Below are 20777 nucleotides of genomic sequence, written 5' to 3'. Positions count from 1 at the left end.
CTGGGATCCGGTGCTGGACTACCCATAGGTAGACCGAGCACATTCTTAGGATACAAGCAAGAAAAGGGCAACACAGAAGAGGAGGACTCTATTGAGAGACTGTCCAATAACATTCAAAGTATTCATTGTGGGAAAAATCAAAATTTAGCTGGATTTCCTTATCTTTTTGTTTGTTTGTTCTGGATGGCTTAATAGTTTTTATTCTGAAATACATAGGGATGGGAGATCCAATAACCTCTTCAAGGCCCGGGCCAGCATTGGTCTTACTGCAGGGTCCCAGGCACTGGAAAGCGGATGGGAATGGCACATGGGGAGCGGCACTGTCCTTGCTGGCTGCCTGAGATAATGCAGGGGTGAGGTTTAGCACCAGGAGGCTCAATAGGAACCTGAGCAGTGAAGGGGTGGCCAGAGAATTCTGTTTCACATTGTGACTGAATTGCCAGGGGCTGAGCATGGAGAGGAATGACCGAGTGGTAACCCAAGGCAGGGGAAAGGTGGATTCTGGGCTTAGGTCCCCAAATCTGAGAGAGGGTAGACTAGGTGGAGTACAGACCAAACATCAAGGTTCCATTAATCTCAACAGTGAAGGACAATGAGGCCGGGGTGGGAGGGTACAGGTGCTTCCTGAGTTGGCAAGTAGCTAGCCATAGGCAATTCTTACTTAGTTTCTGTGGCTGGGCTTTGAGGGGAGGAGGCGAATTCAAAGCGGTTCAAGGTACTTCTGGGAATTGAATGTCCACTTGCAGAGAGCCCCCGTCTCAGGCTCTCCCCGCTTTGCAGGATTGCATGCTCCTGATTGTTTCTGAAAATACCTCTACGTGGATGGCAAATTGGTTCAGGTTTCCAGGTATCAGGGTGGCTGATAGGGCGGGGGTGACATGGCTAATGCTGATAGCAGAACTATTTCCGAGATGAAACAGGACATGTGAATCCTCCAAAAGAAGCAGCGTTGTGGATTTGCAGGGCAACGGCAGACAGGACCACACTCTCAGAGCACTCCCCCCAAGGACCGAGACCTCACGCAGGTGTCTTTACGTGTAGCACCATCTGCAGTCCCCTCACATCACCTGTGAAAGCTGCAGCCTGGGGTGAATGGCTGAACGTGGCAGCTGGATTTCCTTACCTTTCCTGGGGGGAAGATTACTTCCTCTAATTAGACACTATTGATCTATCAATGTGACCTACATTTGCATTGATTCTTTTAGCAGACGTACCGCATCGCTGGCAGATCATTAACTTTGTGGCTAATTAGATACCCCAGATCTTTCTTACATGACTAATAAACCACAGGCAGATTCCTACTACTAAGCCCATGTTTAGTCATGAAATGAGCTGAAGTTTGAGAATTGGAGAGTTGCTTATTGCCAACTCAAGGAGACTGTCATTATTAAAGGTATATACGCTATAGCATATTCTTTATACGTGAATGACCAAGCCACACTTCTTTCTTGCAGCAAAATCAATTCTCGCTTACAGCTGTATTTCTATACGATGTTATTAAAAGCAGGAGAAATGTAATTTGCTACTTCTTTCAAGTGAAATATAGATTTCTAAATGCTAGTAGGATGACCAAGTACATTCCTGCATTGTAAGAAGTTCTACTGAGTTTTAAAAAATATATTTAAAACATTTGAGAAGACAGAGATTAAGCATATTAATGGTTCCTTTGAAAAGTCTTGATCCAGAATATCATAACCTCAGTATCTTTACAAGTGGATGCCCAATCACTGTTCTCAAACAGAAGCAATTCTACATAAGACAACTCTCAGTAGCTTCATTTGTAGACATTATGATAACTAAAGCGCAAGAAAAAAAAAATTCCTGTCAGAGCAACAGATATTTTTCTGGAATACCACTGTCAATACTAGAAATACATACTGACAGGAGTTGCACTGGATGTGATGATACCATTATTTTACGGTATGAGGACAGTGTGCTAGCCTGAACCAGGGGTCATTTATGTGACAACTTCACCCATCTCAGCAGCAAACCAGGAAGCAAAGAGAGTCTCTAAGCAACAAAAACAGAACCCTCCAGGAGAGCACTTGGAAGGGAGCCCCTCAGGTTCTCCATTACCCCTTACCTGAGCCTAATAAACTGGACCACCTGGCTTTTCAGCCCAGAGCAGGTGAAAATAAGGTGGGGATGAGCAACACAAGGGAACAGGGGCTGCTGGCTTATCAGAGTGATAAGCAAAAGGACTGCTGACCATAATGGAATCCAGCTCCGTGCTTTCCTTCTACAGATGAGAAACCAGGACCCAGAGAGATGAAGTGATTTTTCTCACGGTCACACAGCCTGGCAACTGGAACTCGGGATTCTGAGCCTCCTGCAGGGTTCTCTTCACCTCACCATTTTGTCTCCTTTGCTCAGTCGCCCACATAAAATCAGTTATTTTTGAGATTGTAAGTGGATTTTTGCTGACATATACAGAAAAAATAAAAAATATTTTTCCAGAAATGTTTCAGACAAAATTTTATTATGTTCTCATAAATCTACTGACGACCCAAGATTCAATTAAAGGGTAAGAGCCCTGCTAAGGTATCTGGCTATCTTGCAGTATAAACAGCATACCTACCTTTTAAACTGCATCCAACAGTCTCATCTGGGGTAGGTGTCCGACAATATTTTATAAAGGTTAGCTACAAGTCCCAAGGCTATTTATTGACCTTCCCATGCTTCCTCCTATAGAATTAAAATGCTACCTCAATCCTTCTAAATTCCTCTATATATTTGAGCTCCCATCTGTTTCCCTCCTCCCCAGTAGAGCAAGAGGTGGAACAGGAGACTGGGTAGAAGTTCAACAAATCATAAAGGCACTACTAGACATGGTGTGTTAATGCTTGGCTCTGAGGTCACCCTCGCACTCACTAATTTGCTCTACAGGACCTCCAGCCAGCCCACAATGCTGTTCAGCTCTTCCTTCGTTCATGAAAGACTGACCCCTGGTTCTGAATACATTTCTCTGGGGAGAAGAGTGGAGACTTTAAAAGGGCAGGAAGGCAGATTCCCTGAGTTTGCAGCGCTTCTTATTTATATGCAGGCTATAGTTAATGGACGATGTTATAGGTCCCCTCTTTTAAAAAGAGTGAGTCTAGGGCTTCCCTGGTGGCGCAGTGGTTGAGAATCTGCCTGCCGATGCAGGGGACACGGGTTCGAGCCTTGGTCTGGGAAGATCCCACATGCCGCGGAGCAACTAGGCCCGTGAGCCACAACTGCTGAGCCTGCGCGTCTGGAGCCTGTGCTCCGCAACAAGAGAGGCCGCGATAGTGAGAGGCCCGCACACCGCGATGAGGAGTGGCCCCCGCTTGCCGCAACTGGAGAAAGCCCTCGCACAGAAACGAAGACCCAACACAACCAAAAATAAATAAATAAATAAATAATAATTAAAATTAAAAAAAAAAAAAAAAAAAGAGTGAGTCTAACAAAGGGACAACTGTGCCTCTCTTGGGAACCCAGCTGGAGATCATTCCAGCCACAGCCAGGGCCTCCTTTGGTTCTCATGATGAAGGAAGGGAGGGGGTCAGGAAGACCTGCCCACTGCAAAGAAGAGGCTATTAATTCACTCCCTGGGGGCTAAATGGAGCATTTTAATTCTACCTCACAAAATGAGCAGGATAAAAAGGATTTCATAGCTTGGTTAGGAACTCTATTATATCACTATCAAAACAAAACAAAACAAAACAACCTTAAAATGAAATTCAAAATACTTTACAAATCTCCAGGATCAGACGTGCCAGCGCTCTGCCAGCTGTCCCTGACCTCAGCTCCCCAGCCTCCTCCTTTGCCCTCTGCAGTGTCAGAACTGGGCAGCAGCTGGTGCTCAGCCACGCCAGAGGGCTAGATCTTGAGTTCACAAAAATGTAAGGCTCCTAACTTCTGGGAATAAGGTCAGGCTTTTCTCCCAGCAGTCGGCCAGTGCTACACTATCTTCAGGCTGGTCTTAGTCCAGTCTTACAGGGTACTTTGACTCTCAGAGCCCCTGAATCACCTGAGTGGGTAGTTTTTATTTTATTTTTAACATTGAGACTATGCCTTTTTTGCCAACTGAATTTGGGATCCAATCTTCTCTCAAGGACCAAATGAGTCCTGCTGTGAGGATGAAAAGAAGCTACAAAGAGCAGAGCAGAGAAGGTGCTGGCACCCAAACCTACTGACCTGTGACCTGGCCTGTCACCATATCTGTATCCCATGTGTTGCCCCTTCCTAGTCCTTATTTTTAAATGAAAGGTAAAAGGGAAGAAAAGTTAATAAGATAAACTAAGTATAAAGATTACTCTAAAAAATGACAGTGATAAAACTTTTTTTTGTTTTGTTTTTGTTTTTTTTTAAATTTAATTAATTAATTTATTTTTGGCTGTGTTGGGTCTTCGTTTCTGTGCGAGGGCTTTCTCCAGTTGTGGCAAGTGGAGGCCACTCCTCATCGCGGTGCGCGGGCCTCTCACCATCGCGGCCTCTCCTGTTGCGGAGCACAGGCTCCAGACGCGCAGGCTCAGCAGCTGTGGCTCACGGGCCCAGTTGCTCCGCGGCATGCGGGATCCTCCCAGACCAGGGCTCGAACCCGTGTCCCCCGCATTGGCAGGCGGACTCCCAACCACTGCGCCACCAGGGAAGCCCCAGACAGTTTGTTTTTTAAGGCAGCAAAGGTCCAAACAGAAAAAAAAAATCAAAGCAGTCAAAATTATCTCAGAGGACCAGGAGGAATAATCTGTAAAAATAAGAAATAACAACAAAGCATAAAACATGCCCAGAGTGCAGGGTTTAGGGTTCATGGTGGGGCTCTTGTTCCCGGAAGAGGCAGTTGAGAAGGTCAATATCCCAGGTGGGGCTCGCACAGGCATCTCACCTGGAGAGGTTGGTGGGTGACATTCTGCTGACCTAGCGGACTGCAAGCGGTGAGACCTGTTATCCTGCCCCAGCACCTTCCCTCTCGGCCCCCACATGGTGTCTGTGACAGTGGGTTCCAACACACGTTTGATGAATTATTATTACGTTTCTAAATAACTAGGATCCAAAGCAGAGTGTGTGATGTATATAGGGTGTAGAGAAGATATTAGAAGCCCTGTTTCCACCACTCAGTTTTCTATTTTTTGTGTAATAATATAACAGTACAGGGGTATGTATATATAACTGACAAACAAAAATGTAACCAGATTGGGGATACAAAACTCTTTTTTACTACTAGGATGCATGATCAAAAAGTTTAAATGACAAAATGTTGAGAATTATTGAAACTGGTCATGGCTATATGGGAGCTTAGTATTCTATTCTTTCTACTTTGGGGGATAGCTAAAATTTTCCATAATAAAAAGAAGAATTTCCACTTCAAATCCTCAGGGATGGGCATGGGCATGGCAGAGGTTAATGCAGACCCCAAGCCCCTGCAGGCATATTACTGTCTTTACAGGAAATACCACACAAGCCCCCATAGAGGTAGAAGTTTTAAACTGTCCATTCCCATCCCCACCTTCCTGCCTGGTGCAATGTCTTCAGTGGAAAGAGAGGCCTTCTGTTGAGTGCAGTTCCCCTTTGGCTCCTAATATTATCATGACTAGAGAAATTAGTTCTGGGTAAATTGGGTCTGCCCATTTATTTCCTCCAGAAGAAGCTGATTTGCTTCTTATGTGATGATGGAATGATGGAAAGGAACTGTGGAAGGGAGGAACTGGTTTTTGTGAGCTAAGACTTGAGCAGTGACAGGGCAGGGCAGCAGGAGCCTGGCCTAGAGGCAGGTTAAACAGGAAAGCAACTGGCCAGTAGAGTAAGGCCAATGGTGTCTTGTCCTCAGAGGCCAGAGGGGTCAGATAGGTATTTTAGGTCCGGCAGGAAAGGAGTCAAGGCACCTGAACGTGGCTTCACCCCATCACCTGCCTCTTCCTGCCATATGAGACAGAGGTGAGGAAGAGTCATGTGTGGGCACGGACTGCCCTTCTTCCCTCTCCTTTCAGTCTCGCTGCATCCTGAACCACGCCAGATACACCACTGTGATTAAACTTGGTAAAATACTTCACTGAGTATAAAAGAGATCTGTATTTTGGAATTAAAAAAAAAAAGTAAGGAGGATAAATGCAACAAAATTGACAAAGTGTTCAAAATTATTGAGGGAAATGGGTGAAGGTGGTCAAAAGGCACAAACTTCCAGTTTTAAGATAAACAAGTTCTGAGGATGTAATGTATGGCATGGTGACTAGAGCTAATAACACCATAATACATATTTGAAAGTTGCTAAGATAGTAGATCTTAAAAGTTCCCATCAATGAAAAAAAATATTTGTAACTGTGCGTGGTGATGGATGTTAACTAGACTTACTGTGGTAATCATTTTTTTAAAAATCACATACATATTTAATTAAGAAACTAATAATGCAATATTACCCAAATAAAAGTAAGCACATGCTTAATTATCATGTTCCATATTTCAGAGAAGAGGCATTAAGGATTTATGCCATATGTTTATTTACAAACATATCATATCTAGGATGCTGAGTTCAAGAGTTTGATCCTTTTTTCAAAGAGACTGCACATCTTAAAATGCTCCTCTTCATATCTGTCTCATGGATTATTTTTTAAGCAGTTGGTGTCTTACTATAAAGAAAGGTGCAGTAAATCCAGACCCAAAGTACAAAGTCATCATAGCTAGTAACCACCACTTGTTTTCCACTGAAAATGGTAAATTCTTCCCTGGACCCTCCTCATAGTGGCTCCTACGGACCACTGAGGTTGTGAACCTCCGAATGCTCTGTCCCAACGCAGTGCTGTTGGAAGCTCGGCGAAAGGTGCAGAGAGAGACTGAAGGTGGAAGAAATGGCAGCAGCACACCAAGCCCTCCTTTCCTCATGACCTTGTTCCCCTCTGTATTGTGGTAATCATTTTTTGCAATATATACACAGAGCAAATCATTATGTTGTATACCTTAAACTAATACAATGTTATATGTCAATTATACCTCAATAAAACTGGAAAATATTAAGACTGGTGATGAGTGTAAGGGGGTTCATTATTCTGTTCTCTACTTTAGAGTATATTTTACATTTTCAAATAAAAAGTTTAATTTTTTAAAATTAAAATTGTGACACTATAATAAATTAAGGGTGTCTTTTTCAGCTTTAACCCAATAACTTACAGACATGCAAAAAAAGAGATGAAAGCTAAGTGCTTTACCATATGGCCTGCAAAAATTATTACTAAAATACTTTTCTTCACATGACTTTAAAGGACAAAATAAGTGTATAATTTCACAAAGGAACTAGGAAGGTATATCATAAAAGAAAATGTTTCTAGAGGGAATAAAATAATCTGGAATGTTTAGTTAGATATAACAGCACATGGCAATTCTAAACAAAGCATATTGAGTTTCAAAAAAACAACAAAATGTACATCCTGTTTTTGATTTAAAAGAGCCTTGGGGGGCTTCCCTGGTGGCGCAGTGGTTAGGAATCCGCCTGCCAATGCAGGGGACACGGGTTCGTGCCCCGGTCCGGGAAGATCCCACATGCCACAGAGCGGCTAGGCCCGTGAGCCACAACTACTGAGCCTGCGCGTCTGGAGCCTGTGCTCCGCAACGGGAGAGGCCGCGACAATGAGAGGCCCACGCACCGCGATGAAGAGTGGCCCCCGCTCGCCACAACTGGAGAAGGCCCTTGCACAGAAACGAAGACCCAACACAGCCAAAAATAAATAAATAAAATAAATAAATAAATTTATTTAAAAAAAAAAAAAAAAAGAGAGCCTTGGGTACTTTTCCTCACCCGACCACTTGCTCATGAAGAGGCACACATAGTGTCCTATTCCTCCTGGATTCATACAGTCAGTCACAAGAGTTAGGAACGCCCTTACAGGCCTTTCAGTCCCACTACGCAGCACCCTCGCCGCGGCCATCCAGCCTCTACTAGACCCCACAGGAGATGGGACCCGATGACTTTCCCAGGCAGGCCACTCCTTTTTCATACAGCCCTGCTTCTGGTATACTTTCCCTTAGTCTGAGCTGTAAAGTATCCCTGGGGGAATGTCTTGGGGGAATCTGCCCAGATGAGAGGTTTCTAAAAATTCATCATTATAAGGTCATTCTTCTCCATGAGGAACCAAGTTACCAAAAGTAGGAGGATTGGTCTGTGGGACCAGGTTCTCCACTTAATTTGAGTTCAAACTGCAGATGAGTCTGGGTGCTTGTTTGGAGACTACAAGTTAAGTGGGTTTGGCATTCTTTTTGTCACCTAATACAAAAACTGGCAGGGCTCATAAGGAGGAAGTCTTTTTTTCTCACCTGCAAGTGTCCCCCTCTGCCTACAGACAGGGGAGAGAAATCCAACCACTCAGACGTGAGCTGGTGAGAGCTGCCATCCTGAACCGGGCCCCTCCTTTGGATGGGTGAACGTGCTACTGACAGCTTCTTGGTTCCCAACAGTAGGGCAGGGTCTCTCCCTTACAAGGAAGGTGGGCCTTTCTCCAGCTCTGGCCTGTGACTGGTGAGGTAAGCCTGGTCAGCCCTGCCTACGCAGGCGCAGGTGGCCTAACTTCCAGGAAGAGGGAGGCGCAGGCGCAGGTGGCCTAACTTCCAGGAAGAGGGAGGCGTGAGGAGGGATGTCCCATTTTGATCCCAAAGCCCCGCCCAAAAGGGCTCTGGGAGCTACCCAGCAGCTAGTAATAAAGCTAATGATCTGATCCTCCATTGGCTCCCTGAGTCAGCTCCCCACCAGTGAGAACCCAGAAAAGGGAATGGTAATCAATCAGCTTCCTCAACTGCCAGAATGTTATGGTTCAGCTTCTCAGATTAGGCACCATGAACATAGCCCTAACTAACTACTTTACCTGGCACCCTAAAAAATGGATAAGGGAAATTATCATCAGTGAATTTGGTTATTTTTGTGGGATTTCAAAGTTTTGAGGTGACTGTATTTCATCTGATGCTCCAACGGTGGAGGTGTGCAATCCGCATGGAGTATAAAACCAGAGATTAAAAGTAAAATGTTTCATCAATGCAATAATTCAGATGTTTCCTCTAAAGCCACCAAGAAACTTATAGAGAAATGCTAAAAAAAAAATTTTTTTTCATTTTCTGTGTATTTTACTTGTTTGTGCTTAGGGAATTTTTGACATGTTTTGAAAATTTCTGGAGTTTCTGGAAATAATTTATGGTAACGGAGAGACTGACAAGCCATAGGATTAACTGTCAGTGGGATGTGCCACAACAGGGAAGGGGACAACCAGTGGGAGACTTCTGCCTGTGTCAGGATAATGACTGCCCCCTTTCTCCTTTCTCTTCCCTATAAACCAGCTTTACAGCTGTGGGATTGTGACTTTTAATAAGGAAAATATATTTGGTCTTCCTCCTCATTTCTGGCACAGAGCTCCTTTGGAATTTCCTAAGTGATGAGAGCAGCAAAGGTGTTTTTTGTTATGTTAATCAGGTGACTTTTGGAACACACCTAATGGTAGGGGCTGGTTGTCTGGAGAACCAACCCTGTGATTAGAGGGTTGAAACTTTCAGTGTCCCCCTCACCACCACCAGAGAGGGGAGAGGGACTGGAACTTGAAGCAATCGCCAATGGCCGATGATGTCATCAATCATGCTTCTGTATTGAAGCCTCCATAAAAACCCAAGAGGCCAGGGTTTGCAGAACTTCTGGGTTGGTGAACACATGGAGATTTGAAGACAGTGGTGTGTCCTGGAGAGGGCACAGAAGCTCTGTGCCCCTTTCCCACATACCTTGCCCTACACATCTCTTACATCTGGATGTTCATCTGTATCCTTTATCATATTCTTTTATAATAAACTGGTAAGTGTAAGTAAATGTTTCCCTGAATTCTATGAGCTGCTCTATTAAATTAATTGAATCCAAAGGAGGAGGAGGTCATGGGAACCTCTGATTTACAGCCAAGTTGGACAGAAGTTGTAGGTAACTCGGGGACCTAGACTTGTAACTGGTGTCTGAAGTGTAGAGGCGGGGCAGTCTTATATAGGACTGAGTCCTTAACCTGCGTCACTTGATGCTGTCTCTGGGAAGATGGTGTCAGAATTGAGCTGAATGGTAGGAGAATAGCTTGATGGTGTCGGGAACCCCCTTCTGCCCATGGTAGAATTGGATGCAGAACCCTTAGTAGCCTACTCAGTCAAACTATGGATAGTAGGGCCAGGACATGCCAGGCCAGGGCACAGTCCTTTTCCCTAAACCAAAATCTAGGACTGCCCACTTCCCCAGGGCTGCTGTTCTCTAGTGGGGAAGAGTAGAGAAAAGGCAAAGATCCACACCTCACAGGCATAAAGCAAGAACTTGCTTCTTGGTGGTTCTTAGATATGGAAGAACAGATGGATCCCACTTAGAGCCATCAGTAACTAAGAAAATTCAGGCTCTGCTGGAACCATTACTTTTAAAGACAACCAACCCGCTTAGATCAAATTATTTAAATAAGAAATATATTTACATTCTTAAATAAAAGATGGACAGTGAAGAGACAACCTCCACCCCTTGTTCCCCTCTCTCCAGTTCCCATCTCCCAATGGGTAACCACATTATTAGTTTCTTGTGACTCCTCCCAAATGCTGATTATGCATGTACAGCAAATACATATTATTTCTACCCCCCCTTTTTTACACAAATGGTAGCATACTAATACACTGTTCTGTACCTTTTTAACTTAATTGCCAATTAAATTTCTAAACCTGATTCCAATTTCTTAGAAGTTCTTTCTCTAAATTCTCAAGATATAAAAATAGCCAAACAGGGACTTCCCTTGTGGCACAGTGGTTAAGAATCCACCTGCCAATGCAGGAGACACGGGTTCGAGCCCTGGTCCTGGAAGATCCCACATGCCGCGGAGCAACTAATCCCATGCGCCACAACTACTGGATCTGCGCTCTAGAGCCCGCGAGCCACAACTACTGAGCCCGCGTGTCACAACTACTGCAGCCCATGCACCTAGAGCCTGTGCTCTGCAACAAGAGAAGCCACCGCAATGAGAAGCCTGTGCACCGCAACAAAGAGTAGCCCCCGCTCGCCACAACTAGAGAAAGTCCGCGCGCAGCAACGAAGACCCAACGCAGCCAAAAATAAATAAAGTAATTAATTAATTTTTAAAAAAATAGCCAAACAAAAATATTAGAAAACTCAACAAAATTAAAAGTAAAAACCATCAGAGAACATATACCAAGGCTATAACTGGATCACTCCCTTCTAGACAGTTCATCTTGGCCAATTTCTCTAAGCCCTTATATCTATCTCAGGATTACCTGGTCCTCAAAGCCTAGGATCACTACCCTCTTCCCTTTCACTGCCTCCCTCTCATCTCCATTTAGCCACAGCCAAGCCTCTCCCCTGGGGGGTGGGGGTGGTGTTTGAAATAGAACTTGATGCTCTGTTCTTCTCCTCTCACCCCTGTGTCTCTTCCCTTCTCCACAGCCAAGTTTCCTGATGAAGGAGTTGCCTCAACTGCCTCCTCAACTCCCACTCACCCCTCAGCCCCCGACCCCTCTACTCCATTGAAACTTCTCTCCCCAAGATAACCATTGACTTTCCTTGTTACTAAATCCAACTGGACGTTTTTCAGCTCTTAAGTTACCTGACCTCTTAGAACCATATGAAATTACTGACAATTCACTCTCTTTTGAAAATGTTCTTCTGGCTTCTGTGACTCCATGCTCTCCAGTTTCCTTCCTACCACTGTGGTGTTTCTTTCCAGTCTTCTATGCTGACTCCTGAACTTCCCGACCATCCTTTAAGTGCTGGCCTTCTTCAGGACTCTGTCATATAACTCTTTATCTTCAGCACGGACCTCTCACCAAAGCTTCAGACTTGTAGTTCAACAGCCCACTGGACAACTCTTCTAGGACTACCTGGCAGGCATTTCAAACCCAGCATGTTTAGAAACGAATCTGTCATCTTCCTCCCATACCAGCTCTATCTTGTGTATTTCGAATGTCTGGGAATGGCACCACCCTACAGCCGAGCCCTGGAAGTTTGGGGTCCTCCTTGAGCACTTCCTCCCAGCCCCTCCCCATCCCAGGCATCTCCATGTCTGGTCACTCTGACCTTCCAAACACTTCTCAAACCTGCTACTATCCTCAATTTCCCATCTACCCATTCCCCGGAATTACTGCAACAGCCTTAAAATTGGTCTTTTTGTCTCTAATCTTGTTTCCTCCAATCTAGCTTTCACAATGCAGTCAGAGTAATCTTCCTAAAACACAAATCTGATCACATCATTCAGCTACATAAAACCCATTAATGACAGGATTTTTAAAAATAGATCCTAACAAGTCGATTTTAAAGTTCACCTGGAAAAATAACCATGCAAGAATAGCTTGGAAAAATCACTGAAAAGAAGCATGAGAGTGAATTAATCCTACCAGAATTTTAAAATGTAATATAAAGCTACAGTAATCAGTTAAAACATTGTGATTCTGGTGTATGAATAGACACATAAATCAATAAAAGAGAATGGGAAGTCTCGAAATATAAGCAAACACGTGGGAATTTAGTATATGATAAAAGTGGCATTTCAAATTAGTAGAGAAAAGATTATTATTCAATAAACAGTGTTGGGACAACTGGCTAGCAAATTGAAAAAAAATTAAGTCAGATTCACACCGCATACCCTGCGTTAGCATAAGCTCCTGATGGACCAAAGATTTTAAATCTAAAGATGAAGGCACAAAGTATTAAAAGAAACAAAGAGAAGAAGACTTTTTACAAAGCCCTAGAAGCCATTGAAAAACATTAAAGTTTGATACATGAAAAAATGTAAATGTCTGCATGGAAAAAAAAAATCCCATCACAAAAAAAGTCAAAAGACAAACGGCAAACTGGGAAAATATTTACAACTTATAACACAGATAAATGTCTACTTTTTTTAATATATAAAGAGCTCCTAAAAAATCAATAAGAAAAAGATCAACCACCCTAAAGAATTAAGGGCAAAAGAGATGAACAGTTTGTTCACAGTAAAGGCAATACATAATACATAAACATAAGAAAAAATGTACCTCACTCATAGTAAGAGAAATGTAATTTAAAAGAACACAGAGACATGATTTTTCATCTATAAGATTGACAAAGATCAGCTGATAAAACACTGAGCTGGGGAGGATGTGGGCAAACAGGCACTTTCATACATGGCAGGTAGGAATGTAAATTGGTGCAACTTCTATGGAGTGTGAACTGACACACCTATCAAAGCTATAAATGCATATACTCATTGCCCCAGCAATTCCACTCCTAGAAATTTTTCTTGCAGTTATATTTGCATGTGTATAAAATCATATGTGTATAAGGTTGTTCATTGAAACTTATTTTGTATTTTTTTTTAAAGTCTGTAAATAACTTAAATGTTCATCATTGGAGAACTAATTGAACAAATTATGGTAAATCCATACAGTAGAATACTGTGCACTCAAAAACAAACAAAACAAAACAAAATAAGAATAAGGATGCTCTTGGGGAGCTGATATAGAAAGACCTTTAAGATATATTAGTGAAAAATGCAACGTACAGGAATGTGTATGGTTAGCTACCTTCTGGGTAAAAGGGTGGGGTGAAGTGAATTATATATTCACATTTCCTAATACTGCATAAAATATCCCTGAAAGAATAAACAAACTTGATAGTGGGGGTTGCCTGTAGGGAGTGAACTGGGTGACTAGGACAGAGATGGAAGGGGTATTTTCACTGCACACTCTTTTGATTATCTTTAATTCTGAACCACATGAATATAAATACATATATATTCAAAAAACAACTAAAATTAAAATTGAAGAGCATATTACAAAGCTACAGTAACTACACTGATATGGAAATGGACAGAGGAAATGGGCAGCCATATCAATGTAACAAAACAAACAGAAAGGGACTTCCCTGGTGGCGCAGTGGTTAAGAATCCGCCTGCCAACACAGGGGACACAGGTTTAATCCCTGGTCAGGGAAGATCCCACATGTCTCAGAGCAACTAAGTCTGTGCACCACAACTACTGAAGCCCTCACACCTAGAGCCCGTGCTTTGCAACAAGAGAAGCCACCGCAATGAGAAGCCCGTGCACGGCAACGAATGGTAGCCCCCGCTCGCTGCAACTAGAGAAAGCCTGCGCACAGCAATGAAGACCCAGTGCAGCCAAAAATAAATAATAAATAAAATAAATAAATTTAAGAAAACAGAAAGAATCATATAAAAAATAAATTATTCAAGAACTGAGACAACAGGTTGGACACAGAAGAAAAAGGGTGGGATCTCTGTCTCAAGGCTCAAGACAAAATAAATCCCAAAGTAATAACAGTATTAGAATACTAGTATTAGTATTAATATGGGTTAAAAAAATTGGGTGAGTGTTTGAGAAATCTTGACATGATAAAGGCCATTCTAAACATACAGATTATAACACGGAAGTCACACAAAGATCAATACATTTGCCTCATAAAAATCAGAACAGAAAACTCCCAAACAAAAAAAAATTACTAAATGCAGAAAATATTTGGAATATATATGGCAGATTGTGGTGGACAGACTCTAAGGTGTCTCCTGATGATCGCCACCTCCCGGTTCATGCCTTTGTGTAATTCCCTGCCCTTAAGTGTGGGCAGGACCTGTGACTTTTTTCTCACCAATAGGATATGGCAATGGAGTGATTCCGTTTTGATATTTGAAAGCCTCTGTCTTGCTAGCAGAGGTGTTGGAGAGACCCCTCTTCACTGGTCTGGAAAAAGTAAGCTGCCATGACATTAATGGCCATGCTGGAGAAGCCCACGTGCCAAGGAAGTGTGGGTGGCCTGTAGGAGCTGAGGGGAGTCCCAGGCAAGAAACTGGTGCCTCAGTCCTGCAACCACAAGGAAATAAACTCTGCCCAAGGGAGCTGGGAAGTGCATTCTTGGTTCAGCCTCTGATGAGCCCACAGACTCAGCCAGTATCTGCACTGCAGACTGGTGAGACCCTGAAGCAGAGAAACCAGATAAGCCGTACCAGACTTCTCACCCACAGAAACTGTCAGATAATAAAATCCGTGTGGTTCTGAGCCAGAAGCTCATGGTAATTTGTTACACAGCAACAGAAACCCAATACACAAAAAGCCAATTTCCTTAATACATAATAAAGAAGTCTTAAAAACCAATAAAAGGATAGAGTACTCAACAGAAAAACAGGCAAAAGACTTAAAAACATAGTCTACAGAACAGGATATACAAACCGTCAAAGAAACATAGAGATGCTCAACCTGTCTTTTGTGTTATTGTCCTTAGCACCTCAGAACAGTGCCAGACAAGTAGGGGCTGCTCAATATTTATTTGTTGAATGAATGAATAAATTTCACTCATAATTAAAGGAATGTCAACTGAAACAATGAGATGCCATTTCTTACCCAGTAGATTAGCCAAGATTAGAAAGATGGATATAATTTGAATAGATGTTTTTCTGAAGATAATATACAAGTGGCCAGTAAGTACATGAAAAGATGCTTAACATCACTTTTCATTAGAGAAATGCAAATCAACTACAATGAGATATCATCTCACACACATTAGGATGGCTACTATGAAATCCACAGAAAGTAACAAGTGTTGGAGAGGATATGGAGAAATTAGAACTCTGTACACTGTAGGTGGGAATATAAAATGGTACAGACAGTATGGAAAACCATATGGCTGTTCCCCAAAATATAAAACAGAATTGCCATAAGATCCAGCGATCCCACTTCTAAGAGTATATTGGAAAGAACTGAAAGTTGGATCTCAAAGAGATATTTGCATACCCATGTTTACAGCAGCATTATTCACAATAGCCAAGATGTGGAAGCGACCCAAATGTCCTTCCCTGCATGAATGGGTAAACAAAATGTGGTATATACATACAACGGAATACTATTCAGCCTGTAAAAAGGAGGCGATCTTGTCACATGATACAACATGGATGAACCTGGAGGACATTATGCTAAAAAAAATAGGCCAGTCACAAAAAGACAAATACTGTAAGATTTCACTAACTTGATCTCGACTGGTCAAATTCACACAGAGAGAAAGTAGAATGGTGGTTACCAGGGGCTGGGAGGAGAGGAAAATAGGGAGTTGTTATTTAATGAGAATAGAGTTTCTATTTTGCAAGATGAAACAGTTCTGGCTACTGATTGCGCAACAGTGCAAATATACTTGACATTACTGAACTGTATGGTTAAAAATGGTATAGATGGTAAATTTTATGTTATGGGTTTTTTTATTTTTTACCACAATTTTTTAAAGTAGGTATATTCTGTGGTGCAGACAATATGAAGAAACAGACACTATCATAATGCTGGTGGGAGCAGAAAGTGTAACTACCTCTATAGGGACTATTTTGGTAATATCTACCTTAATTGTAAATGTACACATCCTCTTACCCAGCTATTTTACTTCTAGGAACATATCCTACAGGTATTACCCTTACATAAATACCCAAAGATACATATAACAAGAACATTCACTGCAGTTTGCTTTGTAATAGTGAAAAACTAGACAGTCTAGGTGTCTAGACCTCAATAAGAGACTGGTTAAGTAAATGATGGGATAGCTATGTAAAAGTATACCATGCAGCCATTGAAAAGAATACGTATCTTTATGTACGGATATGATGTCCAAGACATTCAAGTTTTGCCTTCAAGGTGGAAGTTATTTATTATGGCATGGTTCCATTTGTGTAAAGAGAAAGTATATATATATATACACACACAATACATGCTTGCATATACACAGAAAACTCCTGGAAGGGTGCAAAAGGAACCCTTGGCAATAAGTACCTCCGGGGATTAGACTGGGGGAGAGTGTCAAGGAGAGAAAGGGAGACTTTTACTTTTCATTTTATATACTTCTATTTTATTTGAGTTTTTGTAACAAGCATGTATTACTTTTACATAAAAATTAATTTGGAAGGATAAATAAGTGAGCAAGCAGACAAGCAAACAAAGAAATATTTCCCCAGTATCTTTACATTGCCCTTAGGACAAAATCTAAATCCCTTAAAAAGAAAGTAAAATCCTTCGTAATCTGGTCCCTGTTTTACGCTCCAGTCTCACGTCTCACCACCCCCACCTCACACGCAATCTATGCTCCAGTCTCACCAACCTCCAGTTCCTCAAACAGGACACGTTTTCTCTCGCCTCCAAGCTTTGCCAGATGCTGTTTCTTTTGCTTGGAACACTCCCCACTCCAACCTTCAGTCACATGGCCCTCAAGTCCCAGCTCAGACATCTCTTCCTCCAGGAAATCTTCCCTGGAGCTCCCCCTACCCCCAGTCTGGGGTAGGCACCCCTCAGATGTGTTCCAGCCGCTCTCTAAACCCCTCCGTCCTGGGTTTATCACATGGTCTCACAATGACTTGTAAAATCATTTGCAATTTCCCACCGGACTGAAGTTCCTCCAAGCAGTGACCATGCCTGTCTGGGTCACTGTCCTATCTCTGGTATCAAGCACAATGTCTGGCACATAGATGGTGTTTGATACATATCTGCCAAGTTGGACTTTCATTACAAAAGAACTATAACCACATTATAGACAAATCAGGAACACAGAAGAGGGGAGGTGGAATTATAATCCTACCACCCAAACACAAGCACTGTTTCCACTCAGTGTTTTTGTTCCCTGTGCATGTTTTTTCATAGCTGTATTCCCAAGCTGGACATTTTGACAAGACCCTCCTGACACAGACATTTTGGTTGGGGAACATTTTGCTACACCCCGTGGAAACATGAGACTTTTATCAGCCAAAGTAAAGATTGCTGTTTTTATAATCAAGTAATGTGCACAAGAGATCACAGACATCCCAGACTCTTTCTCATCACTAACCTACCTCTCATTCGCCAGGACTTTTATTTTGTACCCCATTAATTACTGGATTGTTTGAACTCTTATGAGGATGGATTACTATTATAATTTTTTAAAAAGCAGTGATTTGGGATTTCTCTGGCGGTCCAGTGGTTGAGACTCTGCCCTTCCAGTGCAGGGGGCGTGGGTTCGATCCCTGGTCGGGGAACTGGGATTCCACATGCTGCTGCGGAGCAGCCAAAAATATAATACACAAATAAATTAAATTAAATTGAAAATAAAAGTAAAAAAAAAAAAGCAATGATTTACTTACAGCCTACTTGGTTAACTTCTAAAATTTAGTACTCCTTCTCCCAAATAATCACTATAAAGAAGTATTAAAACATCAATATAATGTATGCGTGGCTGAAGAAACTGTTAAGAATTTCACTGAGGATGTCCCTAACAGTGGTGAGGTCAAGAATAAGAAATCACACTAATGCCCACACACCCCTCTCCCCACCTCCCTCCCCAGGTCTATAAAGAGAAGTTTGAGAATCTGAGAAGAAGCCCACGTAAGACACAAGTGACTCCTCAGAGCACCTCTGAGCCCTGCCTCAACCCTCACTATCCTCCATCGTTTACCCTCAGCCTGAGATTAGAGGTTGGCAACAGGGGAGAAGACTCAGACATGAGATTCGGTTCTATGTTTTGCTCATTACTTGACTTTTTTTTTTTGCCACATTAAAAAAACAAAAACAAGAAAAACTAATGTCTCAGTGGGAGTGTCAAAAAGTCCCTGGGGACAAACCAGTTCTGTCCTAGCAGCTGTGTAGAAAGTTCATATACTCCTCTAACCATCAGTGCATACAATTTTGCACCTCCTTTTAAATTGTTCCTTTAATATAGTAATACAAGTATTTTTCCATGTAGCTGCAGAGTCTTTACACTCATAATTTTAATACTGAGCAGATGTATCATATTTTATTCAAGTCAGTTATTCACTATGACAAATAATACTGCAGCATTATCAGACCTAAAGTTTTCTTTTCACACCTTGGATTACTGTCTTAGGCTAGAGTCCCAAAAGTGGAATTCATCAAAGAATATGAATATCTTAACACTTCATGCATATTCTTAAACTGCTTTCAAAAAGATGTATACTGGGACTTCCCTGGTGGTACAGTGGTTAAGAATCTGCCTGCCAATGCAGGAGACACGGGTTCGATCCCTGGTCTGGGAAGATCCCACATGCCACGGAGCAGCTAAGCCCGTGTGCCACAACTACTGAAGCCCGTGCGCCTAGACCCTGTGCTCTGCAACAAGAGAAGCCACCGCAATGAGAAGCCTGCACACCACAACAAAGAGTAGCCCCTGCTCACCGCAAGTAGAGAAAGCCCACGCGCAGCAACAAAGACCCAACACAGCCAAAAATAAATAAAATTAAAAAAAAAAAGATGTATACCGATTTACAATGTCTGTAATAACATATACAAGAACAAATTTCATTACCCCCTCACCAACATTGAGTATTAACTCAAATTTTTTCCTAATTTAATGAGCAAAAAGGCTAAATTATTACTTCGATAATAATTAACCTTTATTGGCATTTACAACATTCCAGGCACAGTGCTATATGCTTCATATACATCATCTCATTTAATTTTACCACAACCTTTTGAGATGGTACTAAAATGTTATCCCCATCTTATGGATGAGGAAACTGAGGCGTAGAAAGCTTATGTTCTTGAGTGCAAAGCTCAGCAAGGGTGGAAGCAGGCTTTGAACTGAAGCTGTCTAAAGCCTGAGTCCATATGCCAACCACTCCTGCCCATGGTATCTCATTATTGTTTTAATCTACGTATCATTGCTTATAGTGACAAACACACTCCCAAAGATCTCTTTGCTGGGTGAATTTCCTATTTCCTGATTTTTCTATCCATGGCAAATACAGACAAGTCCAAAGGGTCAGAGGTAGCTTAAAAGTCAGGGTTTCAGAGCCAAAGTTTTGACAATGGGCAGGACAGGGTCTGTAATAAAGCAGATCGGAATCAAGAGAAGACTGTCTATAGTTACTGCAGGGACTAGACGTGGGGCCTTTGCCATCTGCCTTTCCTCAGTGGCTGGGATGGTAAGGCTTCAAGGGCCGGATATAGGGCAGAGAGAATCAAAGAGGCGGGTTGAGCTTCTGGCCCTCCAAACCGCCTCAGAAGTTCCTTAAGAACTATCTCACTCCATTCTGGTGTGTGAAGGCAAGAGGGCGGCTACTACCAGCCCTAATGATGTCACAGGGTTAACAAATGAAGAAATCAGGAAATGGTTTCTTTTTTCTTCAAAAAATACTCTGGTTGAATTTCCTCAACAGGTTTCAACTTCTGCATTTAGAGAAAACAGTTCTGTTTTAGTAATCCAACAAAAGAATAAAAAAACTGCCGGAAGGACTGCTAGTAGCTACAAGCACAAACTCCACAATCAAACAGCCAGGACTTGAAATCCGGTGCTACCATTTATGGCTGTGAGATCTAGGGAAGCTTCGTAATCCCTCTTAGCCTCCTCTGTCCCCCCCTTAAATAGAGACAGTAACAGAACCTACCTCCGGGGTTATCGGGAAGAGTAAACAATGTATGCAAAGTACTTAGCAATAGTGCCTGATGCCTGGTACAAATTCGGTACATTTTCACCAGGAGAGGCAGTGGTAGAAGTGGTAGCACTAAAATACTAACAGTAGTAATCTTGTTTGGAAGGAAGGAAGGAAGGCAGGGAGGGAAGGAGGGAGGGAGGGAGGGAGGAAGTAAGGGAGGGAGGGAGGGAGGAAGGAAGGAGTAAATTTCCTTTTCCACTGCACTCAGAAATAAAGGGTAAATGTGCTGGTCAAATGGTATGGAGTGGCTAAAAAACTCTAGACGAAGTAAGAAGAATTTGATTCTGGTATCAGCTACTTACTAGATGAGAAACATTAAGCTAATCATCTACTCTTTCTTGCTTTCAATTTTCTGACCTATAACATAAGTGTTGCATCAAAAGAGCTACA

At 42.3% G+C, this 20777-nt stretch overlaps 2 protein-coding genes across 5 annotated transcripts in view; both read right to left on the bottom strand.

Moving 5' to 3' along the window:
* The window catches only part of CRTC3 (CREB regulated transcription coactivator 3), a 109326-nt gene that overhangs the window by 46896 nt on the left and 41653 nt on the right, over positions 1-20777 (bottom strand). The gene's annotated exons all lie outside the window — the stretch shown is intronic.
* On the bottom strand, positions 6491-6837 carry LOC132360801 (cytochrome c oxidase subunit 7C, mitochondrial-like). Its single transcript, XM_059915894.1, has one exon. The coding sequence runs from the start codon at positions 6835-6837 to the stop codon at positions 6559-6561; it is 279 nt and encodes a 92-aa protein (XP_059771877.1). The 3' UTR covers positions 6491-6558.

Source organism: Balaenoptera ricei, chromosome 2 (assembly GCF_028023285.1).
Source record: "Balaenoptera ricei isolate mBalRic1 chromosome 2, mBalRic1.hap2, whole genome shotgun sequence".
Taxonomy (NCBI): Eukaryota; Metazoa; Chordata; class Mammalia; order Artiodactyla; family Balaenopteridae; genus Balaenoptera; species Balaenoptera ricei.
This window is presented reverse-complemented; position numbering and strand designations above follow the sequence as displayed.

Excerpts from the sequence above, each read along its gene's own strand:
- LOC132360801 (XM_059915894.1), bottom strand. The coding sequence starts at position 6,837 with ATGAGGAAAGGAGGGCTTGGTGTGCTGCTGCCATTTCTTCCACCTTCA.